Source organism: Hypanus sabinus, unplaced genomic scaffold (genome assembly GCF_030144855.1).
Source record: "Hypanus sabinus isolate sHypSab1 unplaced genomic scaffold, sHypSab1.hap1 scaffold_775, whole genome shotgun sequence".
In the NCBI taxonomy this organism is placed as follows: domain Eukaryota; kingdom Metazoa; phylum Chordata; class Chondrichthyes; order Myliobatiformes; family Dasyatidae; genus Hypanus; species Hypanus sabinus.
This window is the reverse complement of record NW_026781626.1, coordinates 172,920-190,921: the sequence shown is the minus strand read 5'-3', so window position 1 is coordinate 190,921 and position 18,002 is coordinate 172,920. Positions and strand designations below refer to the sequence as shown.

Below are 18,002 nucleotides of genomic sequence, written 5' to 3'. Positions count from 1 at the left end.
TAAGAGCCAAGAACATTTCACCCAGTTGATCCTAGCGGAGGACGATTCCGAGAAAACCTCTAGGTGGAACAGGACCCGTACTGGATGGTGCGGCCCAGGATCGTGTAAGATTGGTCAGAATGGATCACCTGTCTCAATGCCGAGACAAGAAGGTTGGCCATTGCCCGGGCGAAGATCTTATATTGCACGTACAACAGGGAGGCCGGACGCCATTTCGAGATCTCCCTTCTTGTCCATGACAGTTCTCCGAAATGAGAGGGGAATTTTCCCTGTGACTAGGCTCTCCCCTAGGACAAGGCTGTAATCAAACCCTAGGACATCCCGGAAAGCTTGATAAAACTCCACACTCAGTCCATCTAAGCCAGGAGATTTACCCCTCCGGAGTTGCCGAAGGGAAGGAGACAGCTCCTACCGAGTCAGTGGAGCGTCCTGCCGCACTATGTCCTCGGGATTGATCCTAGGCAAATATTTCCAGACATCATTGCACGCCTCTGCATTTGACGGGTGTAGTGAGAAAAAGGACCAGTAGAATGAGCGGACGTCTTTATTGATTTCACGAGTGGTCTTGACGGAGGATCCATAAGCAGGCAGAGGCTCTGCTCTGCTGAGTGCTTTTGGAAGTAGGTGTAGAGAAGATGTCAGGGATAGTAATTTTTTACGCAGAGAGTGGCAAGTGCGTGGTATAGGCTGCCGGCGACAGTAGTGGAGGCGGATATGATAGAGTCTTTTAAGACCCTCCTGGACGGGTACATGGAGATCAGGAAAATAGAGGGGAATGGGTAACCCTAGGTAATTTCTCAGGTAAGGACATGTTCGGCACAGTTTTGTGGGCCGAAGAGCCTGTACTGTGATGTAATGTTTCTATGTTCTATGTTTCTCTGACTTTTTACTTACATATCTCACACACACGAGGAGTAAATATCCTTACTTTAACTCTCCGTCTAAATACGCAATGCGCAACTTATAGTCATTTGTAGTAAATAGTATGTACAAGAGGACAGACAAAATAACACAGAAGTACAATTGTATCAGCGCGAATAAATTAGTCTGATAGCCTGGTAGAGGAAGTTGCCCGGACCCTGTTAGTCCTGGTTTTTATGCTGCAGTACCTCTTCCAGTATGGTAGCATCTGAAACAGTTTGTGGTTGGGGTGACTCGGGTACCTAGTGATCCTTCGGGGTTTAGGTCGGGATCAGGATAGTGCGCGTATCTGGGGTGCGAGGAAGTGGTGGTCAGCCTGGATGGGGATGGGAGAGTGAAGAGGACCTGGGGACAAGGTACTATTCGACTGACATCCCTCAGCCTGGAAGCTGAGACACCACTGTATCAGAGTGAGCAGCTCAGACCCATTATTGCAGTCCATCGTGTGCGGGGGGCAGCAGTAACCCCAGGTCACTGTTTCTCCTCTAATGACACTCAAGTCAGATACCAAGACAGGAAATTGCAGCGGTTTACTGATTGAATCATGACAATAGTAACTTAAACAATATGTGAGCTGCTGACGTGCAGGAATAAATACACTGTTCGCGATTCACTCACGGTTACACACAATCGGCGACAACGAGTGACAGTTTGAAGAAACAGTCCCATTTCTCACCAATGATTATAAAGTCACACTTAAGGGCCGTGTCCGAGATCTTTGCAGATCCAGGGTCACTGCCGAGGAGTCTGTTAATTTAACATCATTATATCGGCCGGACTGCCGAATGCATCGTCATCCCAAACTGAAAAAAAAAATTCTCTCCTGGAATAATCCCATCCCGGGAACAGCCCCACCCACGGTGTCTTCCTGTCTGTGTAATTCTCGGTGTCACAGCTGGCGGAGCTCTCAACCCGGACTACGCCGGAAACAGCGACTCTGGACGTGAGACGGAATTACGTCACTGGGGATCCATCGCTGACGTCACAGAGGTCTGAGATTTTCAAACATGCCGATATTCATAGATCCACTTTCAGTCCGGGTCTGGGTTCCTTCAGAGATCGCAATTCCTTCTTCCCGGTCTCACTGAACTGATTCCCAGCCAGGCTGAAACAGATGGAGGAATAAATGGATTACACAATAGTGTCGTATCAGGGGGCTGGGGTTAATGTTTCAACAACAGCTACAGGCAAATATCAACAGAAAACCCGCAGATCCGCTGATATTTTAATCACATTGAACATTAACATAAACACTCACCGGATCCACTCCAAACACGAGAGGGTCAGTATGAGGCGCCGGAGAGCGGGGATAGATCGGTCTGTGAGCGAGTTTGATGCCAGGCTCAGCACCGTCAGTGATGGGTTTGTACTGAGATCGGAAGCGAGATCCTCGGCCCCAGAATCTGTGAGACCGACACTGTTCAGACTGGAAATGAGAGTGAGCGTAAAGGACGCAGTGAGACAGGAGACGGTTCAAATCCCCACTGTTTAAGAGTCCCACAATTACTCATCACGTTAATGTTTAGTGTCAGACACCCAGTGACAGTGAACACAATCTTCCCAAATCTGGTACTTACCACAGTTCCTGCATTTCACACTCTGGGTCCCTCAGAGCCGCAGACACCAGTTTCACTCCTGAATCTCCCAGTTCATTACCACTCAGGTTCAGCTCCGCCAGTGATGGGTTTGTACTGAGAGCGGAGGCGAGATCTTTGGCACCAGAATCTGTAAGACCGACATAGTCCAGCCTGGAGATAGACAATAGACAATAGGTGCAGAAGTAGACCATTCGGCCCTTCGAGCCTCCACCGCCATTTTGAGATCATGGCTGATCAACTACCATCAATACCCGGTCCCTGCCTTGTCCCCATATCCCTTGATTACCCTATCCATAAGATACCTATCGAGCTCCTTCTTGAAAGCATCCAGAGAATTGTCCTCCACTACCTTCCGAGGCAGTGCATTCCAGACCCCCACAACTCTCTGGGAGAAGAGGTTTTTCCATAACTCTGTCCGAAATTACCTACCCCTTATTCTCAAACCATGCCCTTTAGTACAGGACTCTCCCAGCATCTGGAACATATTTCCTGCCTCTATCATATCCAATCCCTTAATAATCTTATATGTTTCAATCAGATCCCTCTCAATCTCCTTAATTCCAGCGTGTAAAAGCCCAGTCTCTGTAACCTCTCTGCGTAAGACAGTCCAGACATCCCAGGAATTAATATCGTGAATCTACGCTGCACTTCCTCAACAGCCAGGATGTCCTTCCTTAAACCTGGAGACCAAAACTGTACACAATATTCCAGGTGTGGTTTGACCAGGGCTCTGTACAAATGCAAGAGGATTTCCTTGCTCTTGTACTCAATTCCCTTTGTAATAAAGGCCAACATTCCACTAGCCTTCTTCACTGCCTGCTGCACTTGCTCATTCACCTTCAGTGACTGATGAACAAGGACTCCTAGATTTCTTTGTATTTCTCCCTTACCTAACTCTACACAGTTCAGATAATAATCTGCCTTCCTATTCTTACTCCCAAAGTAGATAACCTCACACTTATTCACACTAAACATCATCTGCCAAGTATCTACCCACTCATCCAGCCTATCCAAGTCACTCTGAATTCTCCTAACATTCTCATCACATGTCGCACTGCCACCCAGCTTAGTATTATCAGCAAATTTGCTCATGTTATTTTCAATGCCTTCATCCAAATCGTTGACGTAAATTATAAACAGCTGTGGTCCCAATACTGAGCCCTGTGGCACCCCACTAGTCACCACCTGCCATTCCGAGAAACACCCATTCACCTCTACCCTTTGCTTTCTATCTGCCAGTTTTCTATCCATATCAATGTCTTCCCCCCGATGCCCTGAGCTTTGATTTTACCCACCAATCTCCTATGTGGGACCTTATCAAATGCCTTCTGAAAATCGAGGTACACTACATCCACTGGATCTCCCCCATCTAACTTCCTGGTTACATCCTCGAAAAACTCCAAAAGATTAGTCAAGCATGATTTACCCTTGGTAAATCCATGCTGGCTCGGCCCAATCCTATCACTACTATCTAGATATGCCACTATATCGTTCTTAATAATGGACTCTCGCATCTTCCCCACCACCAATGTCAGGCTGACAGGTCGATAGTTCTCTCTTTTCTCCCTCCCTCCTTTCTTAATAAGTGGGATAACATTAGCCATTCTCCAATCCTGAGGAACTGATCCTGAATCTAAAGAACATTGGGAGATGATTGCCAATGCATCCGCAATTTCCAGGGCCACCTCCTTTAGTACCCTAGGATGCAGACCATCTGGACCTGGGGATTTGTCAGCCTTCAGTCCCATCAGTCTTCTCATCACCGTTTCCTTCCCAATGTCAATCTGCTTCATTTCCTCTGTTAGCCTATGTCCTTGGCCCATCCATACATCTGGGAGATTGCTTGTGTCTTCCTTAGTGAAAACAGATCTAAAGTACTCATTAAATTCTTCTGCCATTTCTCTGTTTCCCATAACAATTTCACCCAATTCATTCTTCAAAGGCCCAACATTGTTCTTAACTATCTTCTTTCTCTTCACATACCGATAAAAGCTTTTGCTATCTTCCTTTATATTCCTGGCTGGCTTGCGTTCGTACCTCATTTTTTCTCCCCGTATTATCTTTTAGTTAATTTCTGTTATTCCTTAAAAACCACTCACCTTAGCTCTGTCATACTTCTTTTTTTTTATGCTATGCAATCTCTGACTTCCTTTGTTAACCACTGTGGCTCCTTTCCCCCCTTTGAATCCTTCCTTCTCTGGGGGATGAACTGATTTTGTACCTTGTGCATTATTCCCAAGAATACCTGCCATTGCTCTTCCACTGTCTTTTCTGCTAGGCTATCCGTCCAGTCAACTTTGGCCAGCTCCTCCCTCATGGCTCCATAGTTTCCCCTGTTCAACTGCAACACTGACACCTCCGAGCTGCCCTTAACCTTCTCAAATTGTAGATAAAAACGTATCATATTGTGATCACTACCTCCTAATGGCTCCTTTACTTCAATATCCCTTATCAAATCCTCTTCATCTGCCAAGTATCTTCCCATTCACCCAACCTATCCAAGTCACCCTGAATTCTCCTAACATCCTCATCACGTCACACTTCCATCCAGCTTAGTATCAGCAGCAAACTTGCTGATGTTATTCTCAATGCCTTGATCTAAATCGTTGACATAAATTGTAAACAGCTGTGGTCCCAATACCGAGCCCTGTGGCACCCCACTAGTCACCACCTGCCATTCCGAGAAACACCCATTCACCGCTAGCCTTTGCTTTCTATCTGCCAATCAGTTTTCTATCCATGGCAATGTCTTCCCCCCAATGCCATGAGCTTTGATTTTACCCACCAATCTCCTATGTGGGACCTTATCAAATGCCTTCTGAAAATCAAGGTACACTACATCCACTGATCTCATTTGTCTATCATCCTGGTTACAATCTCTGACTTCCTTTGTCAACCACTGTGGCTCCTTTCCCCCCTTTGAATCCTTCCTTCTCTGGGGGATGAACTGATTTTGTACCTTTTCTGCTAGGCTATCCGTCCAGTCAACTTTGGCCAGCTCCTCCCTCATGGCTCCATAGTTTCCCCTGTTCATCTGCAACACTGAGACCTCCGATTGGCCCTTATCCTTCTCAAACTGCAGATAAAAGCTTATCATGCTGTGATCACTACCTCCTAATGGCTCCTTTACTTCAAGATCGCTTATCAAATCCTGTTCATTAAATAACACTAAATCCAGAATAGTCCTGTCCTTAGTCGGCTCTCGTACAAACTGTTCCAAGAATGCATCCCGTAGGCACTCTACATACTCCCTATCCTGTGGTCCAGCACCAACCTGATTCTCCCAGTTCACCTGCATGTTGAAATCCCCCATAACTACTGCTACATTACCTTTGCCACGTGCCAATGTTAACTCCCTATTCAACTTGCACCCAATATCCATGCTACAGTTTGGTGGCCTGTAGACAACACCCATTTGGGTCCTTTTGCCCTTACTGTTCCTCAGTTCTATCCACAGACTCTACTTCTCCTGACCCTATGTCCCCCCTTGCAAAGGACTGAATCTCATTCTTCACCAACAGGTCTACCCCACCCCGTCTTCCCACATTTCTGTCCCTACCTTAGCACATATACCCTTGTACATTCATATCCAAGGTCTGATCTCCCTGCAGCCATATATCCTTTATCCCAACAACATCATAGTTACCCATTCGCACCTGGGCTTCAAGCTCATCCGCCTTTTTTCCGTGCATTCAGATATAGAATTTTTAGCCCATTTCTCCTCTCTCTGTTTGAATCGCTGCCTATTGTGCTTAACCCAGCTCCCCGAACTCCCATCGGGCTATATAGATATGAGAGAGTGAGGGTGAAGGATGTAGAGAGAGGAAATACAAAATCCCAGTGTTTATCAATAATACATTTACTGATCACATTAATGTTTGGTGTCAGACACCCAGTGACTGTCGGCACAATCTCCCACAGTCTGGTACTTACCACAGTTTCTGTATTTTACACTCTGGGTTCGTCAGAGCTGCTGACACCAGTTTCACTCCTGAATCTCCCAGTTTATTATCTCCAAGTCTAAACACAAACAGATAATTGGATGAACAAAGTGATTCGAACTATGGGTCTGAGGAAATTCTGTCACTCGGATATTACAGGAAACATTAAACCCTTCATTAAATCACCAATCGGAGTTCCCATCACTGTCAATGTCCCTCACTGACCAACTCCGGGGTGTTCAACGAACGTCAATGATTCAGTCCATCAGTGTTACACTGTAATGTCCCCAAATTTTGTCCCATTTCACGATGGTTAGAAAAGTGCTAGTGACTTGAGAGGGTAGTAAGGGCCATAGCTGAAGGGTGGGAGAAAGTTTCATGGTAAGGAGGAGATGTGTTTTGGAAAATGTCCATGGGAAATTGCGGAAGAGGTCCTCAAAGATGGGAAGTGGATGGGGAAGAGAGATACCACAGGAGATAGGGGGAGGGGGAATAGAGATCCCACAGAAGGAAGTAGGATAGAAAGTGATTCCACAGGAGGTAGGAGAATAAGGTGAACAGATCCAATCAGGAGGAAGGTGGATGAGGTAGAGAGATCCATTATGTGGAAAACATGAATCCACAACACAAGGAGACAGATATAGATCGCACGGACGAGTTGGTCTAATTGAAGCCCCACAATCTGGAGAAAAGAAATGCGCCCATGAGATCTGGGTGTTTTGTTGTGAGAACAGTTACACGGGTGGACTGATGGAAATAGCAACCCACAGCGAAGGGCAGGGAGAGGGAATCTCACAGATGAAGGAGTCTCCCTCTGACTCAGACAGTCTGCTGAAGGTCTCTTGTCCCTCAACGGGAACGGGGTGTGAAGCTTTGACCCGCCTGCTGCAGCCTGTCGTTCTGGGTGTCAGTAACAGTGAGAAGGAACATTATGAATGGACTTTTCACAGGCAGAGAGAAACACGGCCGTTCCTGTGATCTTCTACCATTAAACCACTGGACGTTGTTCCCCGATCTGATGAAGTCTCCAACATCCCTTCACAAGGAATCACCGAACCCTCTCGTCCTTGAGGAATACCGACCGCACCCCTGGGCATTTTTCACAATTCTTCACAATCTGAGTTACTAGACTTTTACAAAAATTCCTTTACATTGAAACAAAACAACGGAACAGTTCCGCTGCTCAGAGTGAGAGTTAAAAACAAATTACCTCAGGTCCTGGCATTTGTGCAGCCCGGGTCCCAGCCGCTGGATCCCTTCACACTGAATCAGGCAGTACTCCAGTTTGAGCTGTTTTATTGTTTCACAGAGTTTGATGACATGAGACAGGACCGCACAATCAATCGGGGTCAGTCTCATTCCACGGAATGAAAGTGTTTCCACAGATCCCAGTGCGGCCTGGGCCAGTCTACAATTCTGAGACTCAAACAGGTAGTGCAATGTGTTCAGGAGGCTCCTATTACCGGCTTCACTCCTCATGTTTCCAATCTGGCGTTTAACCTCCTCTTTCACCCAATCAATCACCCGGCAGGTTGTTTGATGAGGAAATGGACCCAGAAACTCCTCCAGGCCCCGAGCTGTCATTGGGCTGGAGAGTCCAGCAACAAAACGGAGAAATACCTCCAATCGCCCATCTATTGTATTGTGGGCTTCAGTGAGGAATTTCAGGATATCCCCGGGATGTGGATTCAGGAATTGTGCGACTGCAGCTACAAACTCTTGGATGGTGAGGTGTGGGAATGTGTACACCACACACTGGGCAGAATCCTCTCTCTCCAAAAGCTCCATCAGGAACCCGGACAGGAACTGGGAAGGCTGCAGATTGTAGTTGATTAAATCACCATCTGTAAACACAATCTTCTTCTGGGACACTCCTCTGAAGGCCATCTGACCAACCCTGAGTAACACATCACGCGGGTTCTCAATCTCACGGCCGTGGTTTTTCAGGATGTTGTAAATGTAGTAGGAGTACAGTTGGGTGATGGTCTTGGGAACCCGCTGTGGGTCCCTGTCTCTTTGTGTGAAGAAGGGTCCTAATGCCAGAGCGAGGATCCAGCAGTAGGAGGGGTTGTAGCTCATGGTGTACAGGATCTCGTTCTCCTTCACGTGTTTGAAAACAGCAGCTGCAACCGTCTCATCTTCAAAATGCCGAATGAAATATTCCTTCCGTTCCTTACCAACAAATCCCAGGATTTCAGCACAGATACTGATCTCTGCCTTTTCTAATAAATGTAACGCAGTGGGACGTGTGGTCACCAGGACTGAACACCCTGGGAGCAGCTTGCCCTGGATTAAACTGTACACAATGTCAGACACTTCACACCACCACTCGGGATCTGGGCACTGGTGCCTGGGCTCTGTATCTCTCCGACTGTCAGCAAAATCGATTCTTTGCTTGAATTCATCCAAACCATCGAATATAAAGAGCAATCCCTCTGGGTTCTTCCAGACCTCTCTCAGGAATTTCCCAAAGTAAGGATACTGATCAAGAATCAGTTCCCTTAGGTTTATTCTACAGTTAATGGAGTTTAAATCCCGGAATTTGAAACTGAACACAAACTGGAATTGCTGATATATTTTCCCCGTGGCCCAGTCATAAACAATCTTTTGTACCATCGTTGTTTTCCCGATCCCCGGGACTCCGGCCACTGCTGCCGAACAGCCCGAAGTTGACCGTGTGATGAATCTTTTAATTCTGTCCCATAAGCCATGTGAATAACTGCTCTGAAATAGATGATCAGTCCGGATTTTTTCCAGCTCTCTGCGGAGATGTTTCTCTCTCCACTGCTCGTGGTCTCTGCCTCTTGCCAACAGCTCATGCTCCACCAGTCTCCGATCTCGAACAGTAGAAATGACCGTGAGCTCAGCGTATCGATCAACCAACTGGAAAACCTTCACCTTCTCAGTCATCAGGATCGTGTTTACTCTCAATTTTTCAGTTTGTGCCCGTAGAGTCTCTTTGTGTTTCTGCTGAACATCTTTCACGGGAAATGAGAACATTGTCAAAATGTTAAATGGCTCATATGACAAAGAACATTATAACTGCATTTTAGTATTTATTGTTTGAAATTACATGAATTAATTAAAGGCTCTTTGGATATCAGGACAGAAAGTAAAATGTTGTTCACAGACACCTGAATTAACAGCGATGAATATCCCAGAACATTCCCAGTCCTCATGTTCTGGTACCTATTACTTGTGAAGGTGAACATTCCCCCGGTATCCTATTGCAAGCCTGACTGTTCTCCCGTTAGAACATTTCACTATATTTAAAGGACTGTTTGCATCATTAACAGAAGCTGGTAATATTCTTCTGGTGTGGAACTATGAATAGCAGAGCACTCTGCATTCTGGCAAATCTGCACTCTGGGAAGTCACAGGTCCACAGTTTTTGTATGAAAACAGGAGCGGAATATGCATGAATTCGGGCAGCATCCGTGGATAGAAAAACAGTGAAGTTTTGTATCTATAACCTATTGGAATGACAAGAACGAAAATGGGCTGTTTTCAGTTTCAAAGACTGAGGAGCGGTGGAAAGACGGTATCTCTGTCAATTGAAAGATCACAAGCGTCTCAGTGATGAACATCGTGTTTCTGGGGGAAGGCGGTAAAGTCTAGGGAGCTGTTACTCATCAGTCTGGCAGAGCGGATGTGGGGCGCTGTATTATGAGTCTTCTGTCTGTCAGAGTTGACCATGGATATTATAGACAATAGACAATTGGTGCAGAAGTAGACCATTCGGCCCCTCGAGTCTGCACCGCCGTTCTGAGATCATGGCTGCTCATTCACTATCAATACCCAGTCCCTGCCTTGTCCCCATATCCCTTGATTCCCCTATCCATCAGATGTCTATCTAGCTCCTTCTTGAAAGCATCCAGAGAATTGGCCTCCACCGTCTTCCGAGGCAGTGCATTCCACACCTCCACAACTCTCTGGGAGAAGAAGCACTTCCTCAACACTGTTTTAAATAACTGACCTCTTATTCCCAATCCATGCCCTCTGGTACTGGACTCTCCCAACATCTGGAACATATTTCCTGCCTCAATCCTATGAAACCCTTTAATTATCTTAAACGTTTCAATCAGATTCCCTCTCAATCTCCTGAATTCCAGTGTGTACAAGCCCAATCTCGCCAAACTCTCTGTGTAAGACAGCCCTGCCATCCCAGGAACCAACCTAGTGAATCCACGCTGCACTTCCTCAATTGCCAGAATGTCCTTCCTTAAACCTGGAGACCAAAACTGTACACAATATTCCAGGTGTGGTCTCACCAGGGCCCTGTACAAAGGCAAAAGGACATCCTTGCTCTTGTACTCAATTCCCCTTGTAACAAAGGCCAACATTCCATTTGCCCTCTTCACTGCCTGTTGCACTTGCTCATTCACCTTCATTGACTGGTGAACTAGGACTCCTAGGTCTGTTCGCATTTCTCCCTTACCTAACTCTACACCGTTCAGACAATACTCTGCCCTCTTGTTCCTGCTTCCAAAGTGGATAACTTCACATTTATTCTCATTGAATGACATCTGCCAAGTTTCTGCCCACTCACCCAGCCTATCCAAGTCTCCCTGTATTCTCCTAACGTCCTCTTCGCATATCACACTGCCACCCAGTTTAGTATTGTCAGCACACCTGCTGATATAGTTTTCAATGCCCTCATCGAAATCGTTGACATAAATCGTAAAGAGCTGTGGTCCCAATACAGAGCCCTGTGGTACCCCACTAGTCACCTCCAGCCAGTCCGAGAAACACCCATTCACTGCTACCCTTTGCTTTCTATCTGCCAACCAGTTTCCTATCCATGTTGAAACCCTGCCCCAATGCCATAAGCTCTGATTTTACTCACCAATCTCCTATGTGGCACCTTATCGAATGCCTTCTGAAAATCTAGGTACACTACATTCACTGGCTTACCATCGTCTAACATCCTTGTTACACCCTCAAAAACTCCAACAGATTAGTCAAGCATGATTTGCCCTTGGTAAATCCATGCTGGCTCGGCCTAGTCCTATTACAGCCATCAGGATATGCCACTATTTCGTCCTTAATTATGGACTCAAGCATCTTCCCCACGACTGACGTTAGGCTAACAGGGCGATAGTTCTCCGTTTTCTCCTTCCCTCCATTCTTGAAAAGTGGGATAACATTAGCCCCTCTCCAATCTTCAGGAACTGATCCTGAATCTAAGGAACATTGGAAAATGATTACCAATGCATCCGCAATTTCCTGAGCCACCTCTTTTAGAACCCTCGGATGCAGACCATCTGGACCCGGGGACTTATTAACCTTCAGTCCTACCAGTCTACTCATGACAGTTTCTTTCCTAATGTCAATCTGTCTCAATTCCTCTGATATCTTATGTCACTGGCCCAACCATACATCTGGGAGATTGCTTGTGTCCTCCCTGGTGAAGACAGATCTAAAGTACGCATTAAATTCTGTTGCCATTTCCCTGTTTCCCATAACAATTTCTCCCAATTCATTCTTCAAGGGGCCAACATTGTTCTTAACTATCTTCTTTCTCTTCACATAGCTAAAAAAGCTTTTGCTATCCCCTTTTATATTCCTGGCTAGACTGAGCTCATACCTCTCCGTATTGCTTTTTTAGTTAAGATCTGCTGTTCCTTAAAACTTTCCCAATCATCTGTATTCCCACTCATCTTAGCCCTGTCATACTTCTTTTTCTTTAATGCTATACAATCTCTGACTTCCTTTGTCAACCACTGTGGCCCCTTCCCCCTTTTTGAATCCTTCCTTCTCATTGGAATGAACTGCTTTTGCATCTTTTGTATTATCCCCAAGAATATCTGCCACTGCTGATCCACTTGTCTTTCCTGCCAGGACATCCGTCCATTTAACTTTGGCCAGCTCTTCCCTCATGGCTCCGTAGTCTCCTTTATTTAATTGCAACACTGACACCTCTGATCTGCCCTTATCCCTGTCAAATTGTAGATAAAAACTTATCATGTTATGATCACTACTTTCTAATGGCTCCTTTACTTCAAGATCACTTATCAATTCCTGTTCATTACACATCACCAAGTCCAAAATAGTCCTGGTTGGCTCAAGCACAAGCTGTTCCAAGAATACATCCCTTAGACACTCCACAAAATCCCTATCCTGGGGTCCAGCACCTACCTGATTCTCCCATTTCACCTGCAAGTTGAAATCTCCCATAACGACTGCATTAACTTTAGCACATGCCAATGTTAACTCCTTAATCAACTTGTACCCAATATCCACGCTACTGTTTGGGGGCCTGTACACAGCACTCATTAGGGTCTTTTTACCCTTACTGTTCTTCAGCTCAATCCACACAGACTCTACTTCCCCTGTTCCCAAGTCACCTCTTGCTAAGGACTGAATCTCATTCCTCACCAACAGGGCCACCCCACCCCCTCTTCCCATATTTCTGTCTCTACGATATTGCGTCCGCTGATTACATACGCAAGCCAGGACACTATGATATGGAGAGCAAACTGTTGCCTCTGTAGCAAGTTCTCTCTCTCCATGCATCTGATGAACCCAAAGGGACAGCAGAGCCCAATACAATTCGGCACCAGAAGCACCACAGTCGTTGCCAGTCTGAGCTGAAAACAACCTAAGGCTGCCTTAGGGGCTCCAGCTCCAGATTCTTCCACTGGGTTAATTCCCAAAGTCTTCCCCGTGAGGGTAAAGTTGCAAGGCAGCGGAGATCAGAGTTTACCTTCTTCTGGATGAGCGGCCAATCATGGCTGACCGAAGCGACTAGTTTTAAGTACCAATAACTAGCCTTTGTCCATCTGCTGTCGGATAGAATGCTTCCGCCTACGTATCCCCACTCCCAACCCCAGTATGAAGTCTCAGGTTACCAAGAGGCTCTGAACTATTGACAATGATAAATCGGTAAATTGGTCGATTATTTTTACATGTACCGAGGTACAATGGAAAACTTTCCTGCATGCGATCCAAATAGATAAGTTCATATAGTGCTAGCAGACTACAAGGTACAAAGCATCATTGTCAGGTTAGGGTTTTTTTAACTAGGTCCTAAACTATAAAGTACAGCACTTAGAACTACAGTACTGTGCAAAAGTCTTAGACGCATGTACATAACTATGGAGACTAAGACTTTCGTAAGTAATGTGTAAGTGGCTGCAGACTCTGGTTGTTTCTTTTGAACACCAACGCTAAACTATTTTTTTCATTGAACTTTTCTTAACACTGCCATTATGTTGTCTTTTATTGTCGAATTTGCACTGCACTGTATAACATTGAAATGCAAATTGAACTACATCGTCAAAATGAGGTGCTTTATAAATAACTTATTATTTCTATTTTTCGCAGTCCAAACTGTTAAATCCTGAGGTGCGGGCTTCGTGGTCTATACTATTGTGGCTTAAGGAAGATATACATGTGTGGAACTAATTGTTAAATCCTAATGCGTATTGCTTTTGTGATGCGACAAGTTGTCGATATTACTATCGGGACAATGAACATCTTGTTCGTGTTCCACGGTCTTTCAATTCCCCTTTTATTCAGCATATTTCTGATGTTTTCCATTAATTGATATCTAAGAATTATGTGTACTTAGAATGGCTATATCTATTTTAAGACGTTGTTTTTGCTTGTTGATTCTGTAATATTATAGCCATAGAGTTGTTATGTATTGTCCTATCTGTAACAGTGGATTAGTCACAGTTGAATTTGGAGGAGTCCAACTCTAAAAGTGGAGCCGGCTTGTACTTAAGTGTGGTGTCTTTCTTCAGTTGTAGTTTAAGCAATATTTTTGTGAACGTTGCGGGGTGAGGCGGGGGGGGGGGGTTGTTGGTGGGAACAGAACAGAATATACGGAGGAAAGGGAGCTTGGTTCACAAACAGAGAAAGCTTGGGAGACACTGTGAACGGGAGGATAGGCAGATGATAGAGAATGGACGCGCTCAGTCTGATGGTTTAAGATGTGTCACTTTTAATGGGAGGAGTATCATGAATAAAGCGGACAAACTTACAGCGTGGATCAGCACTTGGAGCTATGTGGTGGCCATTACAGATACTTGAATGGCTACTTCAAGTGCCAGATTTTAGATGTTTCAATAAGGATAGGGAGGGAGGCAAAAGAGGCGGTGGCGTGGCGCTGTTGTCACGGCTGCAGAAAAGGAAGATGACATGGAGGGGTTGTCTACGGAGTCTCTGTGGGTGGAAGTTAAGAATACGAAGGGGTCAATAATTCTACTGGGTGCACTTGTAGACCACCCAATAGTACAACAGGGTTGTTGTGGTAGGAGATTTTAATTTCCCAAATACTGATTACCATCTCCCGAGAGTGAGAGATTTAGATGGGGTAGAGTTTGTTAGGTGTGTTCCGGAAGGTTTCTTGACACGATATGCAGCTAAGCCTACAGGAGAAGAGGCTGTATTTGATCTGGTATTGGGAAATGAACCTAGTCAGGTGACAGGTTTCTCAGTGATCACAATTCTATCTTCTTCACCATAGCTTTGGAGAGGGATAGGAATGGACAAGTTAGGGAAACGTTTAATCAGGATAAGAGGAAACGGGGTACGGGGCTTTCAGGCAGGAACTTGGAAACATAAATTGGAAAGGGATGTTCTCAGGGAAACGTACGGAAGAAATGGGGCAAATGTTCAGGGGATATTTGCGTGGGGTTTCTGAGTAGATACAGTACGTTCCAATGAGAAATGAAAAGGATGATAGGGTACAAGATCCGTGGTGTACAAAGGCTGTTGTAAATCTGTTCAATAAAAGAAGACCTTACGAAAGGTTCAAAAACAGGTAATAATGTGAATCTAGAAGATTATAAGGCTTGCAGGAAAGAGCTTAAGAATGAAATTAGGAGAGCCAGAAGGGACCATGAGAATGCCCTGGCGGAAAGGATTAAGAAAAATCCCAAGGCATTCAAAAAATATGTGAAGAGCAAGAGGATAAGACGTGAGAGAATAGGACCAATCAAGTGTGAATGGAAAAGTACGTCCGGAACCGGAGGAAATAGCGGAGGTATTTAATGAATACTGTGCTTCAGTATTCACTACGTAAAAGGATCTTGACGATTGTTGGGATAACTTCCAGGGCACTGAAAAGTTTGAGAATATAAATACAGTGAAACTACGATTTTACGTGCCTCGACAACGCGAATTCGGATACAACGCGATGTATCATCTGACTCTATTTCCACCCATGTCAATCCATACTCCCTCTTGTCCAGCCTTGTATCCCTTTTGCCAGTCAACTTCCAAGCTCTTGGCTTCACCCCTCCACCTCCTGTCTTCTCCTATCGTTTCGGGTCTCCCCTACCCCTCCCACTTTCAGATCTCTTGCTGTCCCTTTTCTCGGTTAGTCCTGACGAAGTGTCCCGACCAGATGCTGCCTCGCCTGCTGCTTTCCAACAGCATTTTGTGTGAGTCATTGGACCTATTTTTGCTCAAAATGGAACAAACTGCCAGAACAAGAAGATCATTTTCTGTGAAAGATAAGCTTCACGCACTTGACGCAATCAAGACTAAAAGTCAAACTCAAGTTGCACCTCGGGTAACCGGAATCAACCCTTCGTGGTTGGAAATTTCACAAAGAAAAGTTACGCGCGTCGCTTTGCAAAGTTGAAGAAGAAACAAGAATAAAAGCCAAACGCCTGAAGACTGCCGCAGATTTCAGCCTCGCTGACTCCTTGTACGAGTGATTCGTTCAGGCCCGCTCAGAAGGTCTTCTAAATTCTGGTCCTATTCTGAAATCTCAAGTCCAGATTTGACAAGCAGATCAACGGAGGAACTTCACAATTCAAAGCTAGCAATAGATGACTAGACCGGTTTAAACGCCGTCACAGGATCTCACAAGAGTTAGTGTCAGGAGAAATTCGCAGCCAGCGACAAGCTACGTGCAAGCAAGGAACACTTGATCACTTATTAAAGAAATAAACTGTAAATGATTATTACTAATATTCTTCAATGTTTTTCTTTGCTGTTTTGTGCATTAAAAACCTTTACTAAATTTATTTTGTGTTTTAATTTCTATAGTAAGAACAACGCTGTTTTAGCGCGACCCCGATGACATTTTATGGACCTAAACAATCATTTATAACGGGTTTTCACTGTATTCAGAAAGGGGATGTACTGGAGCTTTTGCAAAGCATCAAGTTGGATAAGTCAATCGGGACCGGACGGGATGTAACCCAGTCTACTATGGGAAGCGAGGGAGGAGATTGCTGAGCCTCAGGTAAGGATTCTTGCATCATCAATGACGACGTGCGAGTTTCGGAAGGACGGGAGGGTTGTGGATGCTGTTCCCTTATTCAAAAACTTATAGGCCAGTGCGTCTTACTTCAGTGGTTGGTATGTTGATGGAGAAGATCCTGAGAGGAAGGATTTATGAACATTTGGAGAGGCTTAATATGATTAGGAATAGTCAGCATGGCTTTGTATAAGGCAGGTCGTGCGTTACGAGTCTGAATTAGTATTTTGAGGATGTGACTAAGCACATTAATGATGGTAGAGCCGCAGATGCAGTGTATATGGATTTTCGCAAGGTATTTCAGAAGGTACCCCATCCAAGGCTTACCAGGAAAGTAAGGAGACATGGGATCCAAGGGGACAATGCTTTGTGGATGCGGAACTGGCTAGCTCACAGAAGAAAAAGAGTGGTAGAAGGCGGAACATATTCTGCATGGAAGCCGGTGACAATTGGTGTGCCTCAGGGATCAGTTCTGGGAGCCCTACTCTTCGTGATGTTTATAAATTTCTCGGATGAGTAAGTGGAGGGATGGGTTAGTAAATTTGCTGATGACACAAAGGTTGTGGGTGTTTTGGATAGTGTGGAGTGCTGTTAGAGTTTACAACGCGACATTGATCGATGCATAAATGGGGTGCGAAGTGGCAGATGGAGTTCAATCCAGATAAGTGTAAGAGTGCTCATTTTGGTAGGTCAAATATGATGGCAGGATAAAGGGTTAATGGTAAGATTCTTCGGAGTGTGAAGGATTAGAGGATCTTGGGGTCCGAGTCCATAGGACACCCAAAGGTGTTACGCAGGTTCACACTGTGGTTCTCATCATTGGCCCCCATCAATTGTGGGTTTGGGTTTAATGTCCGGGAGGTAATGTAGCTATATAGGACCCTGGTCAGACCCATCTTGGTGTACTGTACTCAGTTCTGTTCACCTCACTAAGATAAGGACGTGGAAACCATAGATATGGTGCAGAAGAGAATTACAAGGATGTTTCCTGGATTAGGGAGCATGCCTTATGAGAATAGGTTGAGTGAACTCGTCCTTTTCTCCTTGGAGCGACGGAGGATCAGAGGTAACTTCATAGAGGTGTACAAGCTAATGATTGTGTGGATAGTCATAGACATTTTTTCCCCAAGGATGAAAAGGCCAGCACGAAAGGGCATAATTTTAAGGTGCTTGGAGGTAGATACAGAGGAGATGTCAGGGGAAAGATTTTTTTTCACGCAGAGAGTCACTAGAAAATTACAAAATATAAAGGATATGACCGGAGAGAATTCAGTCTTCAGTGCTATTGCAAAGGAGAAGGTGCTTCGGTATCTGAAAGGTCTG

At 45.2% G+C, this 18,002-nt stretch overlaps 1 protein-coding gene across 5 annotated transcripts in view; it reads right to left on the bottom strand.

Annotated features, from left to right (window-relative positions):
* Window positions 1–1,438: 1,438 nt before the first annotated feature.
* The window catches only part of LOC132390117 (NACHT, LRR and PYD domains-containing protein 3-like), a 42,870-nt gene continuing 26,306 nt past the window's right edge, over window positions 1,439–18,002 (bottom strand). For all 5 annotated transcript variants that reach the window (XM_059962709.1, XM_059962706.1, XM_059962708.1 and 2 more), the window contains exons 8-12: window positions 7,671–9,438; window positions 6,453–6,539; window positions 2,499–2,669; window positions 2,180–2,347; window positions 1,439–2,026 (exon numbers count right to left, since the gene is read on the bottom strand). In XM_059962709.1, the coding sequence (XP_059818692.1) occupies window positions 1,939–2,026; window positions 2,180–2,347; window positions 2,499–2,669; window positions 6,453–6,539; window positions 7,671–9,438 (2,282 nt within the window). In that variant the 3' untranslated portion in view covers window positions 1,439–1,938. The remainder of the gene's footprint in view (window positions 2,027–2,179; window positions 2,348–2,498; window positions 2,670–6,452; window positions 6,540–7,670; window positions 9,439–18,002) is intronic.